The following is a 21,343-nucleotide window of genomic DNA, read 5'->3' on the forward strand; positions in this document are numbered from 1 at the left end:
AGTCACAGATAATAGCTTCGATGTACTTTGCCTTACTGAAACCTGGCTTAAACCAAATGATTATTTCGGTATTAATGAGTCTACTCCTCCTGGATACTGTTATAAGCATGAGCCCCGTCTGATTGGTCGTGGCGGAGGTGTTGCAACCATTTATAGAGATATTCTAAATGTTACTCAGAAAACGGGTTATACGTTTATTTCATTTGAAGTACTTGTACTAAATGTTACGCTCTTAGATGTTAGAAAAAACATCCCTATTATCTCTAGCCTTGGCTACCGTATATAGACCGCCAGGGCCTTACGCTGATTTCCTAAAAGAGTTTGCAGATTTTCTCTCAGACCTATTAGTCAATGTCGATAAAGCATTAATTGTTGGAGATTTTAACATACACGTAGATAATCCAAATGATGCGTTAGGAGCTGCGTTTACAGATTTATTAAATTCATTTGGGGTCAAGCAAAACGTCACCAGACCGACACATCGTCTTAATCATACACTCGATTTAATTATATCACATGGAACCGATCCAACCGATATAGATATCATTCCACAAAGTGATGAAGTCACTGATCACTACATGGTAACTTGCATATTACGTACTGCTGTAATATGTCATGCGGCGTCGCGTTATCAACCAGGCAGAACAATCCTCCCATCCACCATAGATCATTTCTCAAATTGCTTATCTAATCTGTCTCAGCTGCTGCCTGAACCCAAACAAACAGATGAACTAGAAGAACTAACTAGCACTATGAGCACCATTCTCTCTAGAACATTGGATGTGGTTGCACCTATTAAATTAAAAAAGGTCAGAGAGAAAAATAAAGCACCATGGTATAACAATACTACGCATGTTTTAAAGAGAGAAACCCGTATTTTAGAGCGTAAATGGAAACAAACTAATTTAGAGGTCTTTAGAATCGCGTGGAAAGACAGTATGTCACGTTATAAAAAGGCCCTAAAAGCGGCCAGGGCTGAGCACCTCCGCAAACTAACAACCAAAAACAACCAAAACAATCCAAGGTTTTTATTTAACACCGTGGCTAGACTAACAAATAAACAGACGTCACCCGAACAAAATATCCCGTTGCAGTTCAGTAGTAATGATTTCATGAACTTCTTCACTGAGAAAATAGAAAGCATCAGAACCACAATTGTAAACGTTCAATCTTCAATCGCGCCTTATAATTCAGCTTCAATTATCACCCCGCAAGAACAATTACAGTGCTTTACAACTATAGAACAAAAAGAGTTAAATAAACTTATCACTTCATCTAAAACAACAACATGTTTATTAGATCCTATACCAACTAAACTACTGAAAGAAGTGTTACCTGTAGTAGAAGAGCCTCTCCTCAATATTATTAACTCGTCTTTATCTTTAGGTCATGTTCCAAGAACATTTAAACTGGCAGTTATAAAACCTCTCATTAAGAAACCACAATTAGATCATAATAATCTAGCAAATTATAGACCCATTTCAAATCTTCCATTTATGTCTAAAATATTAGAAAAAGTGGTGTCCGCTCAACTGGGCTCTTTCTTGCAACAAAATGATATCTATGAAAAGTTTCAGTCTGGATTCAGACCGCATCATAGCACTGAAACTGCGCTCGTTAAAATCACAAATGATTTACTTTTAGCTTCTGACCAAGGCTGTATCTCAATACTAGTTTTACTTGATCTTAGTGCTGCGTTCGATACTATAGATCATACATTACTCTTAGATCGACTACAAAATTATACTGGTGTTCAAGGACAAGCACTAAGCTGGTTCAAATCATACCTATCTGACCGCTACCATTTTGTCTATTTAAATGGAGAAAAATCGATCATAACTCCAGTAAACTATGGAGTGCCGCAGGGATCTGTATTAGGCCCTCTGTTATTTTCCATATATATGATGCCACTTGGAAATATTATAAGGAAACATGGAATTAGTTTCCATTGTTATGCTGATGACACTCAAATATATATTTCATCACGGCCGGATGAAAACGCTAAATTTTCCAAATTGACAGAGTGTGTTAAAGATATAAAAGATTGGATGACGCGTAATTTTCTTTTATTAAATCCAGACAAGACAGAGGTAATACTTATCGGTTCAAAAAACCGCCCACAAAACCTCTCACAATACAACTTTAACATCATAGGATGTCCTGTTACTTTATCCTCTACAGTAAAAGACCTGGGTGTTATACTCGATTGCAACCTGTCTTTTGAAAATCATATTTCATATGTTACAAAAACAGCCTTTTTCCACCTTAGAAACATTGCTAAGCTACGTAATATGCTATCAGTTTCTGATGCAGAAAAGTTAGTTCATGCATTCATGACCTCGAGACTGGATTACTGTAATGCTTTATTAGCTGGTTGTCCTGCATCCTCAATAAACAAGCTACAGTTAGTCCAAAATGCCGCCGCTAGAGTTCTTACGAGATCAAGAAAATATGATCATATAACACCGATTTTATCATCACTGCATTGAAAGCTCCGTATTAATTATAAGATATTGCTACTGACTTATAAAGCCCTAAACGGCTTAGCTCCAGTCTATTTAACGGATCTTCTATCACCCTATAATCCATCGCGCTCTTTAAGATCACTAAATTCAAGGCTTTTGGTCATACCTAGGATATCCAGAACCACCAAAGGAGGGAGAGCATTTTCACATTTGGCTCCAAAACTCTGGAATAGTCTTCCTGATACTGTTCGTTGCTCAGACTCGCTCTCCCAGTTTAAAACTAGATTAAAGTCGCATCTCTTCAGCCAGGCATTCATATAATCCTACAGTTCAAACTACAATCCGGCCGCTAGCTCATAAATGCCAGAGGAGAACTGGCCCTCGACTGAGCCTGGGTTCTCCCAAGGTTTTTTTTTCTCCATTAGGTCACCTGATGGAGTTTTAGGACACCATTAGGTCACTTGATGGAGTTTTTCGGTTCCTTGCCACTGTTGCCTTTGGCTTGCTCAGTTGGGGATATTTTGGGGATATTTAATTTAATTTTATCAATCAATAAATTCCTCTTGAAACAAACTTTGTTGTATTATTTTAATTTAATACTGTGAAGCTGCTTTGATACAATCTGTATTGTAAAAAGCGCTATACAAATAAACTTGACTTGACTTGACTTAATGTGTGTCATTTGAAATCACCATAACAGTGATTAGTGTTTCCATTAGTTGGGCTCTTAACTCTTATTATATCTTTTGTCTTTTTTTGGCCGCTGTGACAGTGTGTTTGTCAAACACATTTGCAGCAGCAAAGAAAGCTGAAGTGAAACGAGATCAGGTGATGATGTTTACCTGTTGATGGTTTTATAATCATCATGAAATAACCTGATGCGCTGATATCTTAGGAATCTAACAATTGTGTTGTTCCATTAATATTTTCACATCACAAAACCTGAGTTACTGCAGCATGAGATCTAGCAATATTATAATAAACATGAGCACGAAAAAGTCAGTTTAATATGACACAAATCAACAATCAGCGTATGAATCTCAACAATGGTGACAATCAAAAGTACCTTGCTGCAATGCATGCTGGGTACCAGCATAGTACAAAACTCCCAGCATGCATTGCAACATGAATAAATTATGCAGCTGAATTGTCCTATTATTTTGTTTAATTCTAAATATTTGTTTTTATTTTTTGCTGTTGTTTTTGTTGTGAATTAGTAGCTTTTCAGTGATGTTCTGAATTGATCTGTTTATCTAAATATTTGTGATTGTCACCATTGTTGAGATTTAACACTAGAAGTCCCAGAGAGCAACCATTTGGCTTTTCTACCTATAAAACCCGCAGGACAGCCGATGGGCTGGAAGGCTTTAGGCTAATATCCTTAATCAGCTGTGAACAGTTGCTTTTGTTATGCAAACAATGTGGGGCCATGCTGAGCCACTTCAAGGAAACTTGTGTTTCACTTTGCCATCTTAGGGAGAAATCAACACACATGTTTTTTTTTTCCTTTGTTGCTGAGATTTATTGATAAAAACAGTACAAAATAAAATAAAAAAGAAACCAACCATTTGTACCGATATTTACAAATAATATTAAAAAGTGAGTGAGTACATTCCAGCAATCACTCACAATCCTGGCACTGCCATGGTATCTCCCGTCTGCATTTACCACATGTGTATCTGTAGCAGTGAACACATCGCACAGTTGCATGATTGTTCTTGCATTGGTGTTTGACCTGACACATGGCTCTTTTTCCAGGGCTAGGTGTGGAGGGTTGTGTCCGAAGCAATTGTTCTTTTCTTGCCTTCTTCGCACACATATGAGAGTTAGCCAACTCTCTTGCAAGCTCCACCAGGAAGTCCACCCGTCTTTCCTGCCTTCCGGTGCATGCTTGATACAGCACATGTGCATTCAGTGCTGCCATGTCAATCATGTTATAGAACACGGCAACTGGCCAGCGCCGTGTCCCTGTGCGGACAGTGTACTCCCCCACCATCTGGTCCATCACATCCACGCCGCACTTTGTGGTGTTGTAAAGGGTGATAGTGTTTGGCTTCCTTTTGGTGGTATTTTCAGTCTGAATCACGCTGTGCATGCTGCTAAGAATGTAGACGGTCTTCTTCCGTTTGGGCGCATACGCCGTCAGCGTAGCAGCAGTGGTTGAAAACACCTAATAAATAAGATAAATTGTTATTTTCATAGCACTTTTACACACAATGACACAATGACACACTTGGCGGTGTTGATTCTAAAAATTAGAAACACATAAACATAGAACCACAAAAGACCTGCAACATACCTGAGTGGTGAATTCATTGCGATCTGTGTGTCTAGCGGATTGAGGGATTTCCCGGCGAATCTTGTTGACTGTGCCGAGGATGGTGGTTTTCCGGCTAAGAAGTTTATGCGCAAGTGACAGCGATGTGAAGAAATTGTCCGTGGTAACATTTCTGCCCTTGTCTAGGAATGGTTCCATCAGCCTCATCACTACATTTTCAGACAGTCTCTCTCCACTGGGACGACTAGGGTCCTTGCCAAGATATGGGAGGACATTACAAATGTACTTGGATTTTAGGTCGCAAGCCACCCAAAACTTGATCCCAAACTTGTCAGGTTTAGTTGCAATATACTGCAGGAAACAGCAGCGAGTCTTTGACGGGAAAAGCTGTTCATCAACGGTGATATGTAGACCAGGGTTGTAGGACGTGATGTAATTGGTGACAAATGATCCCCACACACTGGAAATTGCAGCAAACTTATCAGCCAATGTGAGACATGGTCAATCAAGTTCTCTGCTTTTAGCAGCCCTCCCTCCCCCACACATACAAACAAGCCACCAGCAACCATTCACACACACACCCCCAACCCCCCTGCAGATTGCTCCACATTTGACCACATTTACACATGAATTGATGCTAATGATAGCCAAAAGACTGGCCAGTTAGCATCCACTTGGCTAAAGGAGGGTTAAAAAACTCTGGGACTTCTAGTGTTAAACGCTGATTGTTGATATCTGTGTGTGTCAGCATAAGCTTATCTTTTGATCTCATGTTTGTTAAACTATTTAAACTGACTGTTATAATATTCCTGGATCTCATGCTGCAGTAACACAGGGTTTGTGATGTGAAAATATTAATGGATCAACACAATTGTTAGATTCCAAAGACATCAGTGAAACAGGTTATTTCATGATGATTATAAAACCATCAACAGATAACCATCATCACCTGATCTCGTTTCACTTTAGCTTTTTTTGCAGCAGCAAATGTGTTTGACAAACACACTGCCACAGCAGCCAAAAAAAAGACAAAAGATATAACAAGAGTTAATAGCCCAACTAATGGAAACACTAATCACTGTTATGGTGACTTCAAATGAAACACATTAGAGTTAAACCTCTGTTAATCCTCAATAAAAACTTCTGTAGAAGTCTGACAGAAATAAAATCAGTCTGGTTAGTAATAAGTGAAGCTGGTAATGCTGTTTGTGGAGTTGTTTAATCCTCCTCTGCTGAGATCTTCACAGATTTAATGTCTTCTTTTCTCCTCAGTTGATTTCATCTCAGACTGTGTCTGAAGTCAGTTGTAGTTCTTGTGTTTCTGCTCATTTATTTTTCTGTTCTCTTCTTTCCTTCAGTGATTCTGCTTGTTAACAGGCTAATTAAGACTAAAATATTTAATACACACAGACTTTGTGGCTCAGATAAGGTCCAGTTCTGGTTTATTGATTTGCTCTTGGCTGACATGTGGCATTGCTATGGCCTGCTTGCGGCCCAGATCTGGCAAACAGGAGCGGTCCGCCCAAGTGCCATCATTCCACGCTGCATGTGGGCCAGATCCGCATTCCACAAGTGCCAGATGTGGGCCGGATCTGGGCCGAAACAATGTTGCTATCTGGGACTGTTGCTCCAGTAAATGTATCACCCTCAGAATATTCACCAGAAACTGATGGTTTGAAGATGAACAGTGCCGCGTTCTCAACCGCTCGGTTGCCCAATTCAGAAACTCTGTTAAACTTTGCAACAAAATTGTCGCACTTGTCCATATCTGCCCAGGCTGACATCCTAAATTTGGTAAAGAGGTATCTGACTTTGTTCAGTGACTCGCCCACAACTACACACGTGCTAAAACACGACATTGATGTTGGTTCACATGCACCCGTTAAACAAAGTGCTTATCGAGTAAATCCCCTTAAGAAAGAACTGATGAAGCAAGAAACTCAGTATTTACTTAAACACAACTTGGCAGCCCCTAGTTCTAGTCCATGATGTTCACCATGTCTTCTCGTCCCCAAGCCGGATGGTACTTCAAGGTTCTGTACAGATTACAGGAAAGTTAATGCTAAGGCTGACACCTTTCCACTTCCGCGAATGGAAGATTGTGTAGATCATGTGGGTAATGCCAAATTTGTGACTAAACTCGACCTGCTAAAAGGTTATTGGCAGGTGCCGCTCACAGAGCGAGCGTCTGAAATTTCTGCCTTCGCCACCCCTGAAGTATTCCTACAATCATGCCTTTTGGCCTTCGAAATGCTGGAGCCACCTTTCAGCGGTTAATGTCTATTGTGTTATCCAACATATCTAATTGTGAAGTTTATTTAGATGATGTTGTGTGTTATGCTAGCACTTTGGAAGAACATCTTAAAATTTTTGAGGAAGTCTTCAAACGTCTTAGGGATGCTAATCTTACCTTGAATCTAGCAAAATGCGAATTCGGTTGTGCTACAGTCACATATTTGGGTGAACTCAAACATTTTGAATTCAAAGATTCAAGCTGTCCTTGATTTTCCGATCCCTAATAATAGAAGAGATCTCTGTCGATTTCTCGGAATGAAGGGTTATTATCGCTGTTTTTGTAAGAACTTCTCATCTGTAGCCAGTCCTCTTACGGAATTACTGCGTAAAGCAGTCTCTTTCAAGTGGACTTCTGAGTGTCAATCCGCTTTTGAAGCGCTGAAAACTCTGCTCTGTAGTGCTCCTGTACTTGTTGCCCCCCATTTTGAAAAACCGTTCCTGATAGAAGTTGATGCTAGTGGTACTGGTGTCGGTGCGGTTTTATTGCAGACCGGTGAAGATGATTTGAATCATCCGATCAGTTTCTTTTCGAAAAAGTTTCTCAAACATCAAATGAACTACAGTACTATAGAGAAAGAGGCACTTGCATTAATCCTCGCCTTGCAACACTTTGAAGTGTATATTGGTTCGAGTGTACAACCTGTTACCATTTTCACTGATCATATTCCTCTTACGTTTGTCCAACAAATGTCTAATAGCAATCATCGGTTAATGCGATGGTCTCTGATTTGTCAAAGCTACAATATGAAAATCTGTCATAAAAAAGGTATCGAAAATGTTATTGCTGACTCACTGTCCCATGCCAACCAGTAAAACATTGTTTTATTTTATGGGTGGGGGTGTTAGGACCCTGAGATGTTTGTATCAATTGTCCTTGTGTGTGGGTGTGTCTCGCTCTCTCTCTGTGTGTAGACAAGTTTGTGTTTCAGATGGCCGTTACCTGTTAACTTGTGGAAGACTGTGATTGGACCTCCTATACACCTGACCTGGATATAAGGACCGCCCCTGACACACAATGGTTGCCTTTGAGCCTCGTTGACTTTGTGCTTCGCGTTCGTACCATTTGATTGTGCTTCTCTTCAGCTTTGTTCGTTTCGCCATTATTCAATTGAGTAAGAGTGTCGTGCCAGAGAGATTATTAGTGTTTAGTGAAACTGTGAGTGTTTGTTGAATGTAATCCTACTTCTGGTTTTCTCCTATATCTGACTATTGCCTGATTGACTACGCCTTGGATTCCGATTCTAACTTGTCAACCTGATACTTTTTAAATAAGTGTGTACGCATTCTTGAATTGTTACCATATTAACCCTCTGGGGTCTAAGGTGTTTTTGGGGTCCTTGAGATGTTCTGACATGCCCTTACATTTGTGCTTTTTTTCAGTTGCTTATAAACATATTAATGGCAAAGGTATAATTACACTCTATTTAGCACAAACAGGGCTACCATAATATGTGAGCAACATGTATGTACATGTTTGTATTTTTGAGAAAATAATGTTTATGCATGGTTAATGAAAAAACTAAAAATGAAAATTTCTGAAATAAGGCCACAAAAGACATACCATATATGTGTCCACAAGACTTCTGGATAATGCATTTTGTCGCCTAGAGTTTTTTCTTCAAAATGATGTGAAAATCATCCTGCCTAATCGTTCACATAAAACAATACTTTGATTTAAATTTTGTAAGACACTTTTTGTTTGGAAAGGCAATATGCGGATGGGCGTGATTCACACCTGAGGAGACAATGGGCCCGCATAATGAGGCTGCATACTTAATTAGCCTTTCATTCAGGTGTGTCACTGAGCCACGAGAAAGAATGCAAGGACAATATATATGTAAATATATAATTGTTTCACAGTTGTTGTTTTTTTTAAATTAATTTATTTATATATATATTTTTTTAAAAGGTTATACAATTACAACAACATTTAAAATTGTAACAATATTTCCAGTGTAATCTTTCTTTGTAAAAACTAAAGTATACATTTTATCATACGTAATTCAATTCATATGAGCAGAAATTGGCAACATTATAAGCTTATTTGATGTGGCAGTATTTTACAGTAAAAACTTTATAATCTATCCGATTTTGTAGTCGATTTTTACTCATCTCAGTATAGCAATAGAGTTTGGTAAAAGCTGTTCATTCATTCACACACAAAAACGCGATTCATTTTTAAACAGTATTTTTGCCAGCTGTAGTAGCTCCACAACAGCACGCATCTGTGCGTTCATTCATTCACACACAGAAACGCGATTCATATTTAAACAGTCTTTTTGCGTACAGACACTTGCGATTAGAACAAAGCAAATAGAACTGACCTATTCCCAGAGATGTATAAAGTACTAGAGACCCAGACTTGAGTAAAAGTACAAGTGCTCTATTAAAAAAGTGACTTGAGTAGAAGTTGAAGTGTTCTTTAAGCACAACACTTAAGTAGAAGTACTAAAGTATTCAAAAATTTTTGTACTTAAGTATTGCAAGTAGTTTATTTAAAAATGTACTACTCAAGTACTGAAAGTAAAAGTACAAGTATTGTGTTATGAAGTTATTAAAGAAAACAGTCAAAAGTTTGAACATCATATTGTTTATATTATTTCAAATGTTTAGGACACTCACAATTAATTTGGCTGAAGCAGCAGTACAAGGACAGGAATGTACAATAACACCTTAAAACACTGAGCTTAACTCTTTGTAAACAAAAAACAGATAAAATATGTCTCTTCCCCCTTTAAAGCATCCATCTCCTCTTCCCTGCCTTTTTTCTCCACAGCTTATTGGTTATTTATCAGCATGTAACAGTGATCTCTGGAAGCTTTGTTTATGTCAGGGAGTTCCTGGAATGGCTCTTCTTCATGATATTCGCTCATAATGATTACATCAGTCCATTTTGGTTATAATTTCAATAAATATTATTCCTCTCTATAGAAATCTGACGTACACCTATGAAATCTATCAATATTTGTCAAAATCTGCACATTTTTTAGGTAAAAGCCCTGAGGGACGTTGTTTTGTCAAGCGCTGTCATGACGACAGCACAGGAGTTTTTTTTTTTTTTTTTCTGAATGGGAGCGGCTGACGCTTATAATTCATATTAAAGGTATCGACTATTTTTTCTATTACATAACTCATGACACAAATTAAGACATAACTGTCCCTATAAGTTTCTCGGAATAAAATAGTGCTCAAATACTGAAACGCGAGTCTTATATCATTTTAATGATGTATAGTTTGTCAAGGTAATAACATTACATCTAATAGTAACTTTAAACTATTTAAACAAAAAACGATTCAGTTCGTCGGCGTCCTCATGACGGCTAACAGTTACGCACTTCATTCTATATTCATGAATTGTCTTTCACTCCGACAAATCAAAACATGGACTCTGTTCTCCTTCCTCACCCTCACCGCCACGATCACTCGAAGTTGAAGGTGGTGTTTCTGGTTCTTCCATCTCGAAACAAATTAAAGCTCAAATGTTCTCAATGAAGGCAGGCAGCAGAGCGAAAGGCAGAACGGGAGCGCGCGCGGTCTTCTTGATCGCTGGGCCAGCTTCATCAAACCTGGTGACAGAGCCATCTACCGCTCTGGCAGTGATTATGTGGGTTTGGAATGATTCGTAAAAAAAAAAAATTGTAACGAGTAACGATGCAGCACATAAAAAATGTATCGGAGTAAAAGTATTAAACTCATCGAAAATATGTACTGAAGTAAAAGTGGAAGTAGGAGAAAAAAATAATACTCTAGTAAAGTACAGATACAGCATTTTAGTACTTAAGTACAGTAGTGAAGTAATTCTACTTCGTTACTATACATCTCTGCCTATTCCTCAGCCGGATCCGTTTGCTCCTCGAAATGAAACTTCCAGAACTTCTGAGGTAAATTTTCCAGGATTATTATCAAGATAGTATTATTCCTCACAGCGTCGTAAAGTACAGTCTGAAAGTGAACTCGCTGTGTGTGTTATCCAGCTGATGTGGGCGTTTCACAGGTTTCTATGGATCGCCTCACATTTGCGTTTGAATATCGCACGCTCTCCGTGGGCGGAGTCACATTAAATTTAATGAGCTGAGATGAGAACGACTGAAATCTCTCTCTTTTCATACATGGTCTTTATAAAAAATTACTATTGTTTTTTATAAAAATTACTTCATTTAAAAGAAGAGAATTCAAGCTTCATGCCTGTGTGTTCTGTATGCCTGTTTGACTGAGTATTCGCTGAGTTACAGTTCATTTTCGGACGCGTTTCAGAATGGACAACACTGACAGAGAGAAAGCAGAACTCGCATCATGTTTATTTTTCTTTATTTGGCGAAAAGCACAACACTTTGTTTTTATTGTGAGTATACACAAAAATAATACACACTTAACAGGACTGAGTGATGTAAAACACAAGTATGTAAGATCAAAATCAACAGAGTATTTTTCATCTCTGTTGCACTGATAAGGAAAAAAACTAGCCTATCGCGCCGGCGCGACAGCCGACCTCAGGGGGTTAAGGGATGTGGGGGGTTTGACGCCAATTTATCTATTTTTTACTTTGTTTATGGGTAAGGGAGTTAGGTAAGTTAAACTGTATTTTCATTTTTCTTTCTTTTGTTTAAGGTCATTAAGGTTCTAAAAGAAGATTGTTTTGTTTGTTATTTTGGCCTTGCCTGCCCCTGACGCTAACCCTTCATGGTCAATAAAATTTATATTACTCGTCATCTCTCTGGTAGTGTGACTCTTCCTTTTCCTGTTGTAACAGTGGGCTAGCAGGTGTTGGATTAAAAAGAACAGAACGTACTCGGTTACTAACGTAACCTCGGTTCTCTCTAGAAGAGGTCTCTCGTACTGCGTAAGATATCTTACGCTAGGGGAAAATCCTTTTTCCGCGAGATATTGAAGCCAAAAATTATCCTTAATTTTGTAATAATGCAAAACGCGTTGCGGCAGCATGCAGACATAGGCGAGGCAGCTCGCGCGCCTATTGGCTGCTCTGCGGCAACTGCAGCAGCCTATCGAGCGAGGCCTGGCGTGACGCCAGACCCAATCAGGGCACTTCGCGCCCGCTGCGTCACGTCCCGCCGAAATGGCCGTGGTCTAGGCCTATAAATACCGCTCGCAGGCAGCTATTATCTGTTTTTTCATCATCGAAGCAACCAGAGCGTGTGCATGCACGGCAAGATACGCAGTACTCGTTCCCTCTTCTAGAGAGAACCGAGGTTACGTTAGTAACCGAGTACGTTCTCTTACGAGAGGTCTCTCGTACTGCGTAAGATATCTTACGCTAGGGGACCCAATGCAAAACGCCGTGCATGCTGAGATCTGACACCAAAGACCCAAGGGCGAAAGCCCGGGGTACATATAGTGCACAATCACAGTCCGGGAAGAGGGAGGGGTGAAGCCGCACTCTTCCACATATGGCAGCGTCGCTGAGACGCGAATTTCATCATACAGACAGGGCGGGGTACGGCCTGAACTGATGGGGGAATGTGGGTCTTACACAGTTTGCCCAGGCACATCTCGTGCTGCTACTTTTTACTGTCGAACATTGAGCTGTGCTCAGTAGACGCAGCATTCTGAGCTGATCGCATCAGGTCAGATAATACTGGTAAACTTAGACCGACAGCAGCCTGGCCTGCAAGGCGGGAACCTCTAGGTTATAAAACCTTATAAATGTAGACGGGGAGGCCCAGCCTGCCGCCATACAAATATCTTGCAAGGCAATCCCACTTGACCAGGCCCACGAAGAGGCCATGCCTCTCGTTTGAATATACGCGTCTTTCAGATCTATTGACAGAGCTGGAGCGCTTCGGGAGGAAGTGCTTCACAGCCTGTGACGCTTTCTGTACCTCTGCGAATCTCTCCGCGAAATCCTTGACGGAGGATCCAAAGAGGCCTGTGGCGGAAAGCGGGGCGTTGAGGAACGCGGTGCGTTCAGACTCGGCCATTTCCGAGAGCGTCAGCCAAAGATGTCTCTCAGACACGGTGAGAGAGGCCATATTCCGTCCAATGGCTTGTGCTGCAGACTTAGTAGCACGGAGAGCGAGGTCCGTGGCACTCCTTAAGTCCGGCACGCAGATCGCGTCAGGTCCTTCCTCATCCAGCTTACGGAGGAGATCGGCCTGGAAGATCTGAAGCGTTGCCATGGTGTGCAGCGCTGACGCAGCTTGCCCGGCGGCGGAGAAAGCGCGGCGGAGCAGGCTTGACGTCGTGCGGCAAACTTTAGAGGGTAGGGCCGGCTTAGCACGCCGTCCAGCGGAGGGCGGACATAAGTGGGCCGCTATCGCCTCTTCGACCGGCGGCAGCGAAAGGTATCCTTTGTTCTTGGCATCGTCAACAGCGGAGAATGCCAAAGAAACAGCAGGACGCACTCTAGCCGAACGCGATCTGCGTGCCGGACTTAAGGAGTGCCACGGACCTCGCTCTCCGTGCTACTAAGTCTGCAGGACTTGGCGACTTCTTCGTGTAACTCAGGAAGAAAAGGCGCCGGTCTGGACGCAGGCGAAGCGCGCTCCCCAGGCAGGAAAAATCCATCCAGCTGGTTGTGAGCGGGCTGCTCAGGCGAAGACCACTCGAGGCCGAGGCTCGCCGCGGCCTGTGCGAGTACTCGCATGAGCTCCGTCTCGATGGACGCTCTCTTGCCTGACGACGTGCGGGCAGGGGGCGTGGGGTCCTCAGAGCCCGCCCAATCCTCACTGCCTGACGCCAGGATAGAGCAGGAATCATCCTCTCCCAGCAGGGCTTCCTCATCAACGATGTCAACGGAAGCGGCGGCAGACGGCGGCCGCTGTCCGTCAGGAAGCGAGGCTGACGAAGCCGGGGAAGCAAGCGGGCGAACCGGCGAGCTTTGGCGGCTGAGGGAGGGTTCCGGGGCCCGCTGGGCACGGCGCTTTTTACGGCGCGACGCCGCGGCGGGCGGGGGAGCAGTCTCGGTGAAGAAGGCTAGGCGAGTCCTCAGAGTCGCCATTGCCATCAGCTCGCAGTGAGGGCAGCCGCCGTCAGCGAGCGCGAGAACTGCATGTTCCTCACCCAGGCAGGAAACGCAAACCACGTGGCGGTCCCCGTCGCTGAGTGTGGCTCTGCACGAGCCGCAGGAAGGCATCTTTAAAAAGACGCTAGCTCTTTTAGAATGTGTGTCGCGGCGGTGACACACACACACAAATAGAGTACAGTGTAATCAGAAAGGATATAAGCGCCGGAAAGCGCAGCAGGAAGGCAGGAAGGCGGCGCGGCCAGCGACTTCAGTGACTCGTCCCGCTGAAGGTGCTCTCTCTCAGACGGCGTGGCTTCTTCTCCAGCTCCAGCGATGCGTGTGCTTCGCTTGAAGGATGAAAAATCAGATAATAGCTGCCTGCGAGTGGTATTTATAGGCCTAGACCACGCCCATTTCGGCGGGATGTGACGCAGCGGGCGCGAAGTGCCCTGATTGGGTCTGGCGTCACGCCAGGCCTCGCTCGATAGGCTGCTGCAGTTGCCGCAGAGCAGCCAATAGGCGCGCGAGCTGCCTCGCCTATGTCTGCATTCTGCCGCAACGCGTTTTGCATTATTACAAAATTAAGGATAATTTTTGGCTTCAATATCTCGCGGAAAAAGGATTTTCCCCTAGCGTAAGATATCTTACGCAGTACGAGAGACCTCTCAGAAGAGAACACTGTGTTCCAGGATGCATTACGACATGAGGGAGGGGCATGGAAAAAGGCACATTGAGAGGTAGTGGTACATGCTGCAGGGAAAGGTGTGTATAGGGCAGGGTAACATGGTGGAGGAAAGGCATGAATCTGAGAGGTGCTTGCACAACAGGGGACTTGGGAGGAACGTGAGGGACTGAAGGCACAGTAGCAGGAGGGCAAAACTTTTGAACATTTGGAGGAGGATCCTCCAAAAAATGAATTAAATGGTCAATATTGATTTTTGGAATTTGTTTCCCTTCATCATCCACCACATCAATGGATTTGCCCTCCACTTTTATAACGGTGTATGGACCCAAATAATCTGGGTCCAGCTTGCCCCCCTTTCTCTGCTTGCTTCTGATATTCTGCCGCAGGACTCTGTCTCCAACCTGAATGTCAATGGCCATTCCTTTCTCCAATTTCCTTTTTCTAACTTTACCTTGCACATTTCTAATGTTGTCCTGCACAGTTTTAAAAATTCTGTCCTGCCTTCTAATGCATTCTGTAATGCATTCCTCTGCCACAAGGTCCTCCACACTTTCGTTGATCTATATAAAGAAATTGAATTTTATTGGCAATTGCAGGATGTTTAAAAAAAATAATTTAGATGTGTTGTGCTTACCTTATAATTGTCTGGCACCTCACAAGGACACCTTGCCTCACGGCCAAACATTAAAAAGTAGGGCGAGAATTTGGTGGTTACTTGTTTTTTAGTTCGGAGACCGAACATTGCAGCCTCCAAATAATCTGCCCATGTGTCTGGCCATTTTCCCACAAGCTTGCTCAAAGACCTGAAAAACAAGTCTTACGGTTAATCACCTACAGTGATACAATGTGTGAGATTTGTGTTTCAATTAAATGTACCTGATAAATGAGTAAATATACAATGAACAGACAAGAGCAGATGCATTCTTCATCTGCCATTCATGTATTGTTTTATCAGTTGAATGGTGTTACGTTCTAGCTCCCCAAAGGGAGGGGAGCCTGACAACCCACTGCTCGGGCCCACCGATGCCGGCAAAGGAGGTATGGAGTCGCGGTGCGAGAAAAGGACACAAACACCATGTTGTGAATTCTGTCCCTTTAAATATTAAGTTGGTTACGTGTGTGATATTTTAAGTTGCGTTGTACCCAAATAACGTAGTGCAGCGTTCTTAGCACGTACGGACTCAGCGTAATTGCCTATTCACCAAGCTACTCCAGTTGAGCGATCATATCGCGTGCACGCATTCATGTGCAGTTATGTGCAAGAGAAAGTTTATGACAAAGTAAGTTTTCCTTCTATGTATATTGTTAATAACAGATTGTCACTGTATCCCAACTGCGCTAAGTTAAAACATGTTTGTGGTGTAGTTGATGTTTAGCGATCTTTCTTAGTGTAATTTGATCCTGCTTAACGAGCGGATTATCCCGCTAGCATCGCGGCTCGTATTGTTCATGTTTACTAGTTATTACCTTGAAGGGAATTTCTCCGTGGATAATATCTTTCACTGGTTGTCATTTATTACTGCCTGTATTAATGAGACAGTCCAATTTCTATAATTCAATTTGGTATTTTGTCAATTTCATTGCATTATGCAGTTTGTTATTACAGACTCATACTAATATATTTTCCGATTTATATTTCATGTATCAGTGCACTTTACAGTTATGTTTATATTTGAGTTTGCAATCTCTTTAGTTGTTGAATAATTTTAGACAGTGAATATTTATTTCTGTTATATTATTTATTTCAGAAACTACCTCAAGTACACTTATGTGTATGGTCACTCTTGTGCAATAAACGACTAAACTCTATCTGATGACTCCGACTCCCTGACCAGAGTTCTGCAGCGGTCAATAATATAATCCACCAGTTTTCAGTGGGGCAATCCCCAACACACCAAATACCGTATAAAAAACAAAGCTTTTATTTAGCCACGGTAATATTGTAAATAATAAACAATAATAAACAATAATCATTTTCTGGGAAAAGGGGAGGGCTGGACGGACCAAAACAAAGAAATAAACAAAAAGGACCCCACCCCTAACCAATACTAATCCCCAATAAAAAAAATTAAAAAAAATAAAAAAATAAAAAAATACAATCCCTATCTGGCACACGATCAAGGCGCCCTAACCAAACTTACAACTGGTGGTCCGCCCAGGGCTAGCTGGTGTTTCTAGACAGAGAAGTATACCTACTGGTGATGTATGTATACCCCGGGGTAGCTCTAAATCTACTCCCCAACTCCCTATGAACAATAGAAAAAAAAAGGTAATTAGTACAAATTATAAGAATCCACAAACAAACAAGTGCTCCGTCCTGCTACTACAAGTTCCAAAATGGAACACAAGTTAGGTTTACTAACACACAAAAACAGTTTAAAACTATTGTCAAATGTTTCAATCAAAATGTCAGAAAACCAAACACACACACACAGGGTACAAACCAAACCAAAAGCAGGAACAGGAAGAAAGAACTGATCCAAAACTGAGCTTTTTAAAGAGCCCAGCCAGCTGCAGCCACTGACGAGTGGGTGGAGTTCCAAGTCCCAATCAGCCGTTGAACCACCAATCAGCTGCCGGGACAGTCACAGAAGCCATCTTACCTGGTAGAAAAACACAAACACACAAACCACAAGCAATACCAGAACAAAATGACTATAAAACGAACCCAGAACTCTGGGGACTTAACACGCCCCCCCCAAAAGGTGTGCAAACCACCTTTTGCACACAATTACTCCTGGTGAACACGGGACAACGCGTCTGCAACTACGTTGGAAGTTCCTTTAACATGAGTGATACAGACATTGTATCCCTGTAGGATCAGAGCCCACCGCATAAGGCGGCGGTTCTGATTGTACATTCTTTTGAGGAATGTAAGAGGATTATGGTCTGTGAATACTCTTACAGGCACAACACTAGAACCGACGTATACCTCAAAGAACTGTAAGGCCAACAATAAAGCAAGCGTTTCTTGTTCAATGGTAGAGGACCGTGACTGGCACGGATTGAACTTCCTAGAAAAAAAACTAATTGGCCGATCTACTCCTTCCTCATCTTCCTGTAAAATGACCGCCCCAGCCCCCACCATACTGGCATCTACCTCCAGCTTGAAAGGTTTGTCAAAGTTAGGAGCTGTTAACACAGGAGCGCTACAAAACAGTGCTTTTGCTGACTCGAAAGCAGAGCTGCATTCTGCGGACCATTTAAAACTTTAGGACTGAGCAAAGTGGTGAGGGGTGCTACTACCGTTGAAAAGTTTTTACAAAAAGTCCGGTAGTAACCCACCATTCCAAGAAATCGACGTAACTGACGGCGTGTTTTAGGGGCAGGATAGCTAGAAATGGCGTCCACCTTGCTAACAATGGGATGCACTTGGCCACGACCCACCTGTTTCCCCAGATAAGTTACAGTAGCTTTACCGAATTCACATTTAGCCAAGTTGAGGGTTAACGAAGCGTTTTCCAAACGCTGGAACACCAACCTCAACGTGGAAAGGTGTTCAGCCCATGTGGGTGAGTATATTACTACGTCGTCAAGGTAAGCTGTACAGTTAGGAACGTCATCAAACACAATGTTAACTAAACGTTGAAATGTAGCGGGTGCATTACACATTCCAAATGGCATAACTGTATACTGTACAAAGTTATCGGGGGTCACAAAAGCCGAAATGTCAGAAGCCCGTGGGGTTAAGGGCACCTGCCAATAACCTTTAAGCAAATCGAGTTTACTTACAAAAACAGCCGAACCAATCCAGTCAATCCAGTCTTCTATCCTAGGCAGCGGATAGGAATCTGGCACAGTTACTGCATTTACTCAACGGTAGTCCGTGCATAAACGGGACTTGCCGTCTGGTTTCGGAACTAAAATACACGGGGAGCTCCAAGCACTGTGACTACGTTTTGCCATGTCATGTTTTAACAAGTAGTCAACCTCACCTTTCATTAACTCACGTTTTTTTGTGTTTACCCGATAGGGATGTTGGCGAATAGATGTACTGCCAACATCCACGTCGTGCGCCAAAACAGACGTGCTCTTAGGTACATCTTGGAACACAGTAAGAAAAGACTGTATTAGAGACACAAGATCATCTTTTTGACTGTCATCCAAATGTTCCATTAATGAAGGTAAGTTTTGTAGCATCTCTGAATTACTAAGACGTTTACACTGTTGTAATGAGTGACGCAATTCCAAACCATCATTACTGTTCTCCTCTAGGTCCACAGTAGGCACAGGCACCACCAACGCCATGCTGGATCCCGCAGACTGAACCGGAGCACTAGAGGGGTTGTCAGAAGAATTACGCACATGATAGGCTTTAAGCATGTTAACATGACACAAACGAGAAGAGCGCCTGCGATCTGGTGTTTTGATAATGTAATTAGTATCACTGACTTTGCGCTCCACAACATACGGTCCAGAAAAACTGGCAGACAGTGATGAACCTGGGATTGGTAACAAAACCAGTCTTTTGCTTGTTTATCATACTGTTTTTTCATACGTGACTGAGAGGAAGAGAGAGACTCCTGAGCTAGCATGCAGGCAGCATGCAGCCTCTCCTGCATCTGACTTACAAAGTGTAACACATTCTTAGGGGTGCTACTAGGCGCATCAGATAGAACACGCTCCTTTAACGGACCCCTAGGTGTGTGTCCAAACAAGAGGTCAGCAGGGCTGAACCCCAACGATTCCTGCACTGTTTCCCTAACAGCAAATAAAACAAAGGGCACCCCCTCATCCCAATCAGCACCTGTTTCCATACAATACTTCCTCAGCATGGTTTTGAGTGTCTGGTGCCAGCGTTCAAGAGCCCCCTGACTCTCTGGGTGGTAAGCGCTGGAGACTTGGTGCGATATGGACAATGTTTTTAATGCAGAAGAAAACAGTTTGGACATGAAATTAGTTCCTTGATCCATCTGGATCACTCTGGGGAGACCAAAGGTGGAAAAGAACTTGATCAGACTCTTTATAATGGTCTTAGCTGTAATTGTCCGGAGAGGAATAGCCTCCGGGTACCGAGTGGCGCTGCACATAATGGTAAGCAGAAACTGGTTACCTGTTCGAGTTTTTGGTAAAACAAAACATCTCTACACTCTACATCTACAGTTTCAACCAGTTCAAAAATAGTATCAGACAAATTCACTGTATCCCCCTGCATGTGAGCCTGTGCCCTTGTTAAAACACATGCAGGGAACACTTGAGGGTACTTCTGAACTAGGACAATGTCAGAGACATTCGATTGTGGTCTGTCTGTTACTTCTAGTACTGGAGACACCTTACCCCCAGCAATGTCATTTCCTAGCAATAGGCCTTATTCGCAAACACCGGAAGTAGCTAACCGCGGCCATATTGTTGACATGACATCTGTCCTGCCCCTAGCCGCACGCAGATTTGAGTTGAAGGGAGCAGTAGCCTAATGGCTTCATCTCGTCGGTATCAAGAGAAGATAAGCTTGATTGGTGTGGACCCATATCAAATAGACCCAATAGCCTTAAGTAAAGAAAGATCCGTCCTTATTGCCAGTCGTAACTTATCCGGATTCCTAGAGCTGCCAACTCTCACGCATTCACCGTGAGACACACGCAATTGACACTTTTCATACGCTCTCACGCCACACATCCATTTTCTCACGCACAGAAAAATCGCGAAGCAAAGAGGACACGGAGACCGACAGACTAGACAGAGCAGGTTACTTATGATAATAAAAAAAACTCAGCTCTCAGATTCTGTCACTTTTATTATGAAATTCAAACAATAAATACCGTTTTGGCGCTTGTAAATGTGACGCGACAGATCCCTAGCGGCACGCGAACCGATCATCTCTAGCTAGTAAATAAACACGAATGAACAATGTTGAAAGATTACGGTGACGCATTGCTGCCACATACATATTATTTTTCCCCCTCAATTATGTCGTAATAACGAGATCTTATGTCGTTAAAACGACATCTTTTTCTCGTAATAACGAGATCTTATGTCATAATAACGAGATCTTTTTCTCGTAATAACGAGATGCTATGTCGTTAAAACGAAAAAATGTTTTTGCCCTTATAAGGACATGTGTAGTCATGTACAAAATATGCCTTTATCCACATAAAATTGACAGCCTATCACACCTTTATCTCACGTTCAAAAAGCAAATAGTAGCAGCCCCCAATCATGCAAAATTAATCAATGAGGCCCTTTAAAAAAAAAAAAATGTGATATAGGCCTATACGTTTATATATATATATATATATATATATATATATATATTATATATAAGATTTATTTTTGTTAATAGGCTATATATCTTCATTACCTAGAGACATAATTAACCAAAAAGTAGTCAAAACACATCTAACAGAACATAGCCTAAGTTGTTTATTTTTTACAACATTGTGTTCTTATTTTGTTTAATTAACGAAATGTCAATCTTCGTCTTTATAACAGAAGATACAATACAATACAAACATCTTCAAGATAAAGCCTACAATCTTCACATGTATAACGGATTGTCACCTTGTAAACAGTCCTTTGTGTGGTGGAATAAGCAATGCTATACAGAAATATATGGTTAGTATCTTAATTTAAACTTTATTTTATTATTTTATTAGTTCATTAATTATGCTAACTCAACTAATTGAATGTGAAGAGCTGGATACTGATTACTAATGAAATAA

General features: G+C 41.8%; 1 protein-coding gene across 1 annotated transcript in view; it reads right to left on the reverse strand.

The window, feature by feature from the left end:
- Positions 1-3,737: 3,737 nt before the first annotated feature.
- LOC309506770 (piggyBac transposable element-derived protein 4-like) overlaps positions 3,738-21,343 on the reverse strand; it is a 255,356-nt gene continuing 237,750 nt past the window's right edge. Inside the window, exons 2-3 of the mRNA XM_082180734.1 lie at positions 4,765-5,451; positions 3,738-4,635 (exon numbers count right to left, since the gene is read on the reverse strand). Coding sequence (XP_082036860.1) covers positions 4,087-4,635; positions 4,765-4,950 — 735 coding nt within the window. The 5' untranslated portion in view covers positions 4,951-5,451 and the 3' untranslated portion in view covers positions 3,738-4,086. The remainder of the gene's footprint in view (positions 4,636-4,764; positions 5,452-21,343) is intronic.

The sequence above is a fragment of the Leuciscus leuciscus genome (genome assembly GCF_965113295.1).
Source record: "Leuciscus leuciscus genome assembly, chromosome: 9".
NCBI classification, from domain to species: domain Eukaryota; kingdom Metazoa; phylum Chordata; class Actinopteri; order Cypriniformes; family Leuciscidae; genus Leuciscus; species Leuciscus leuciscus.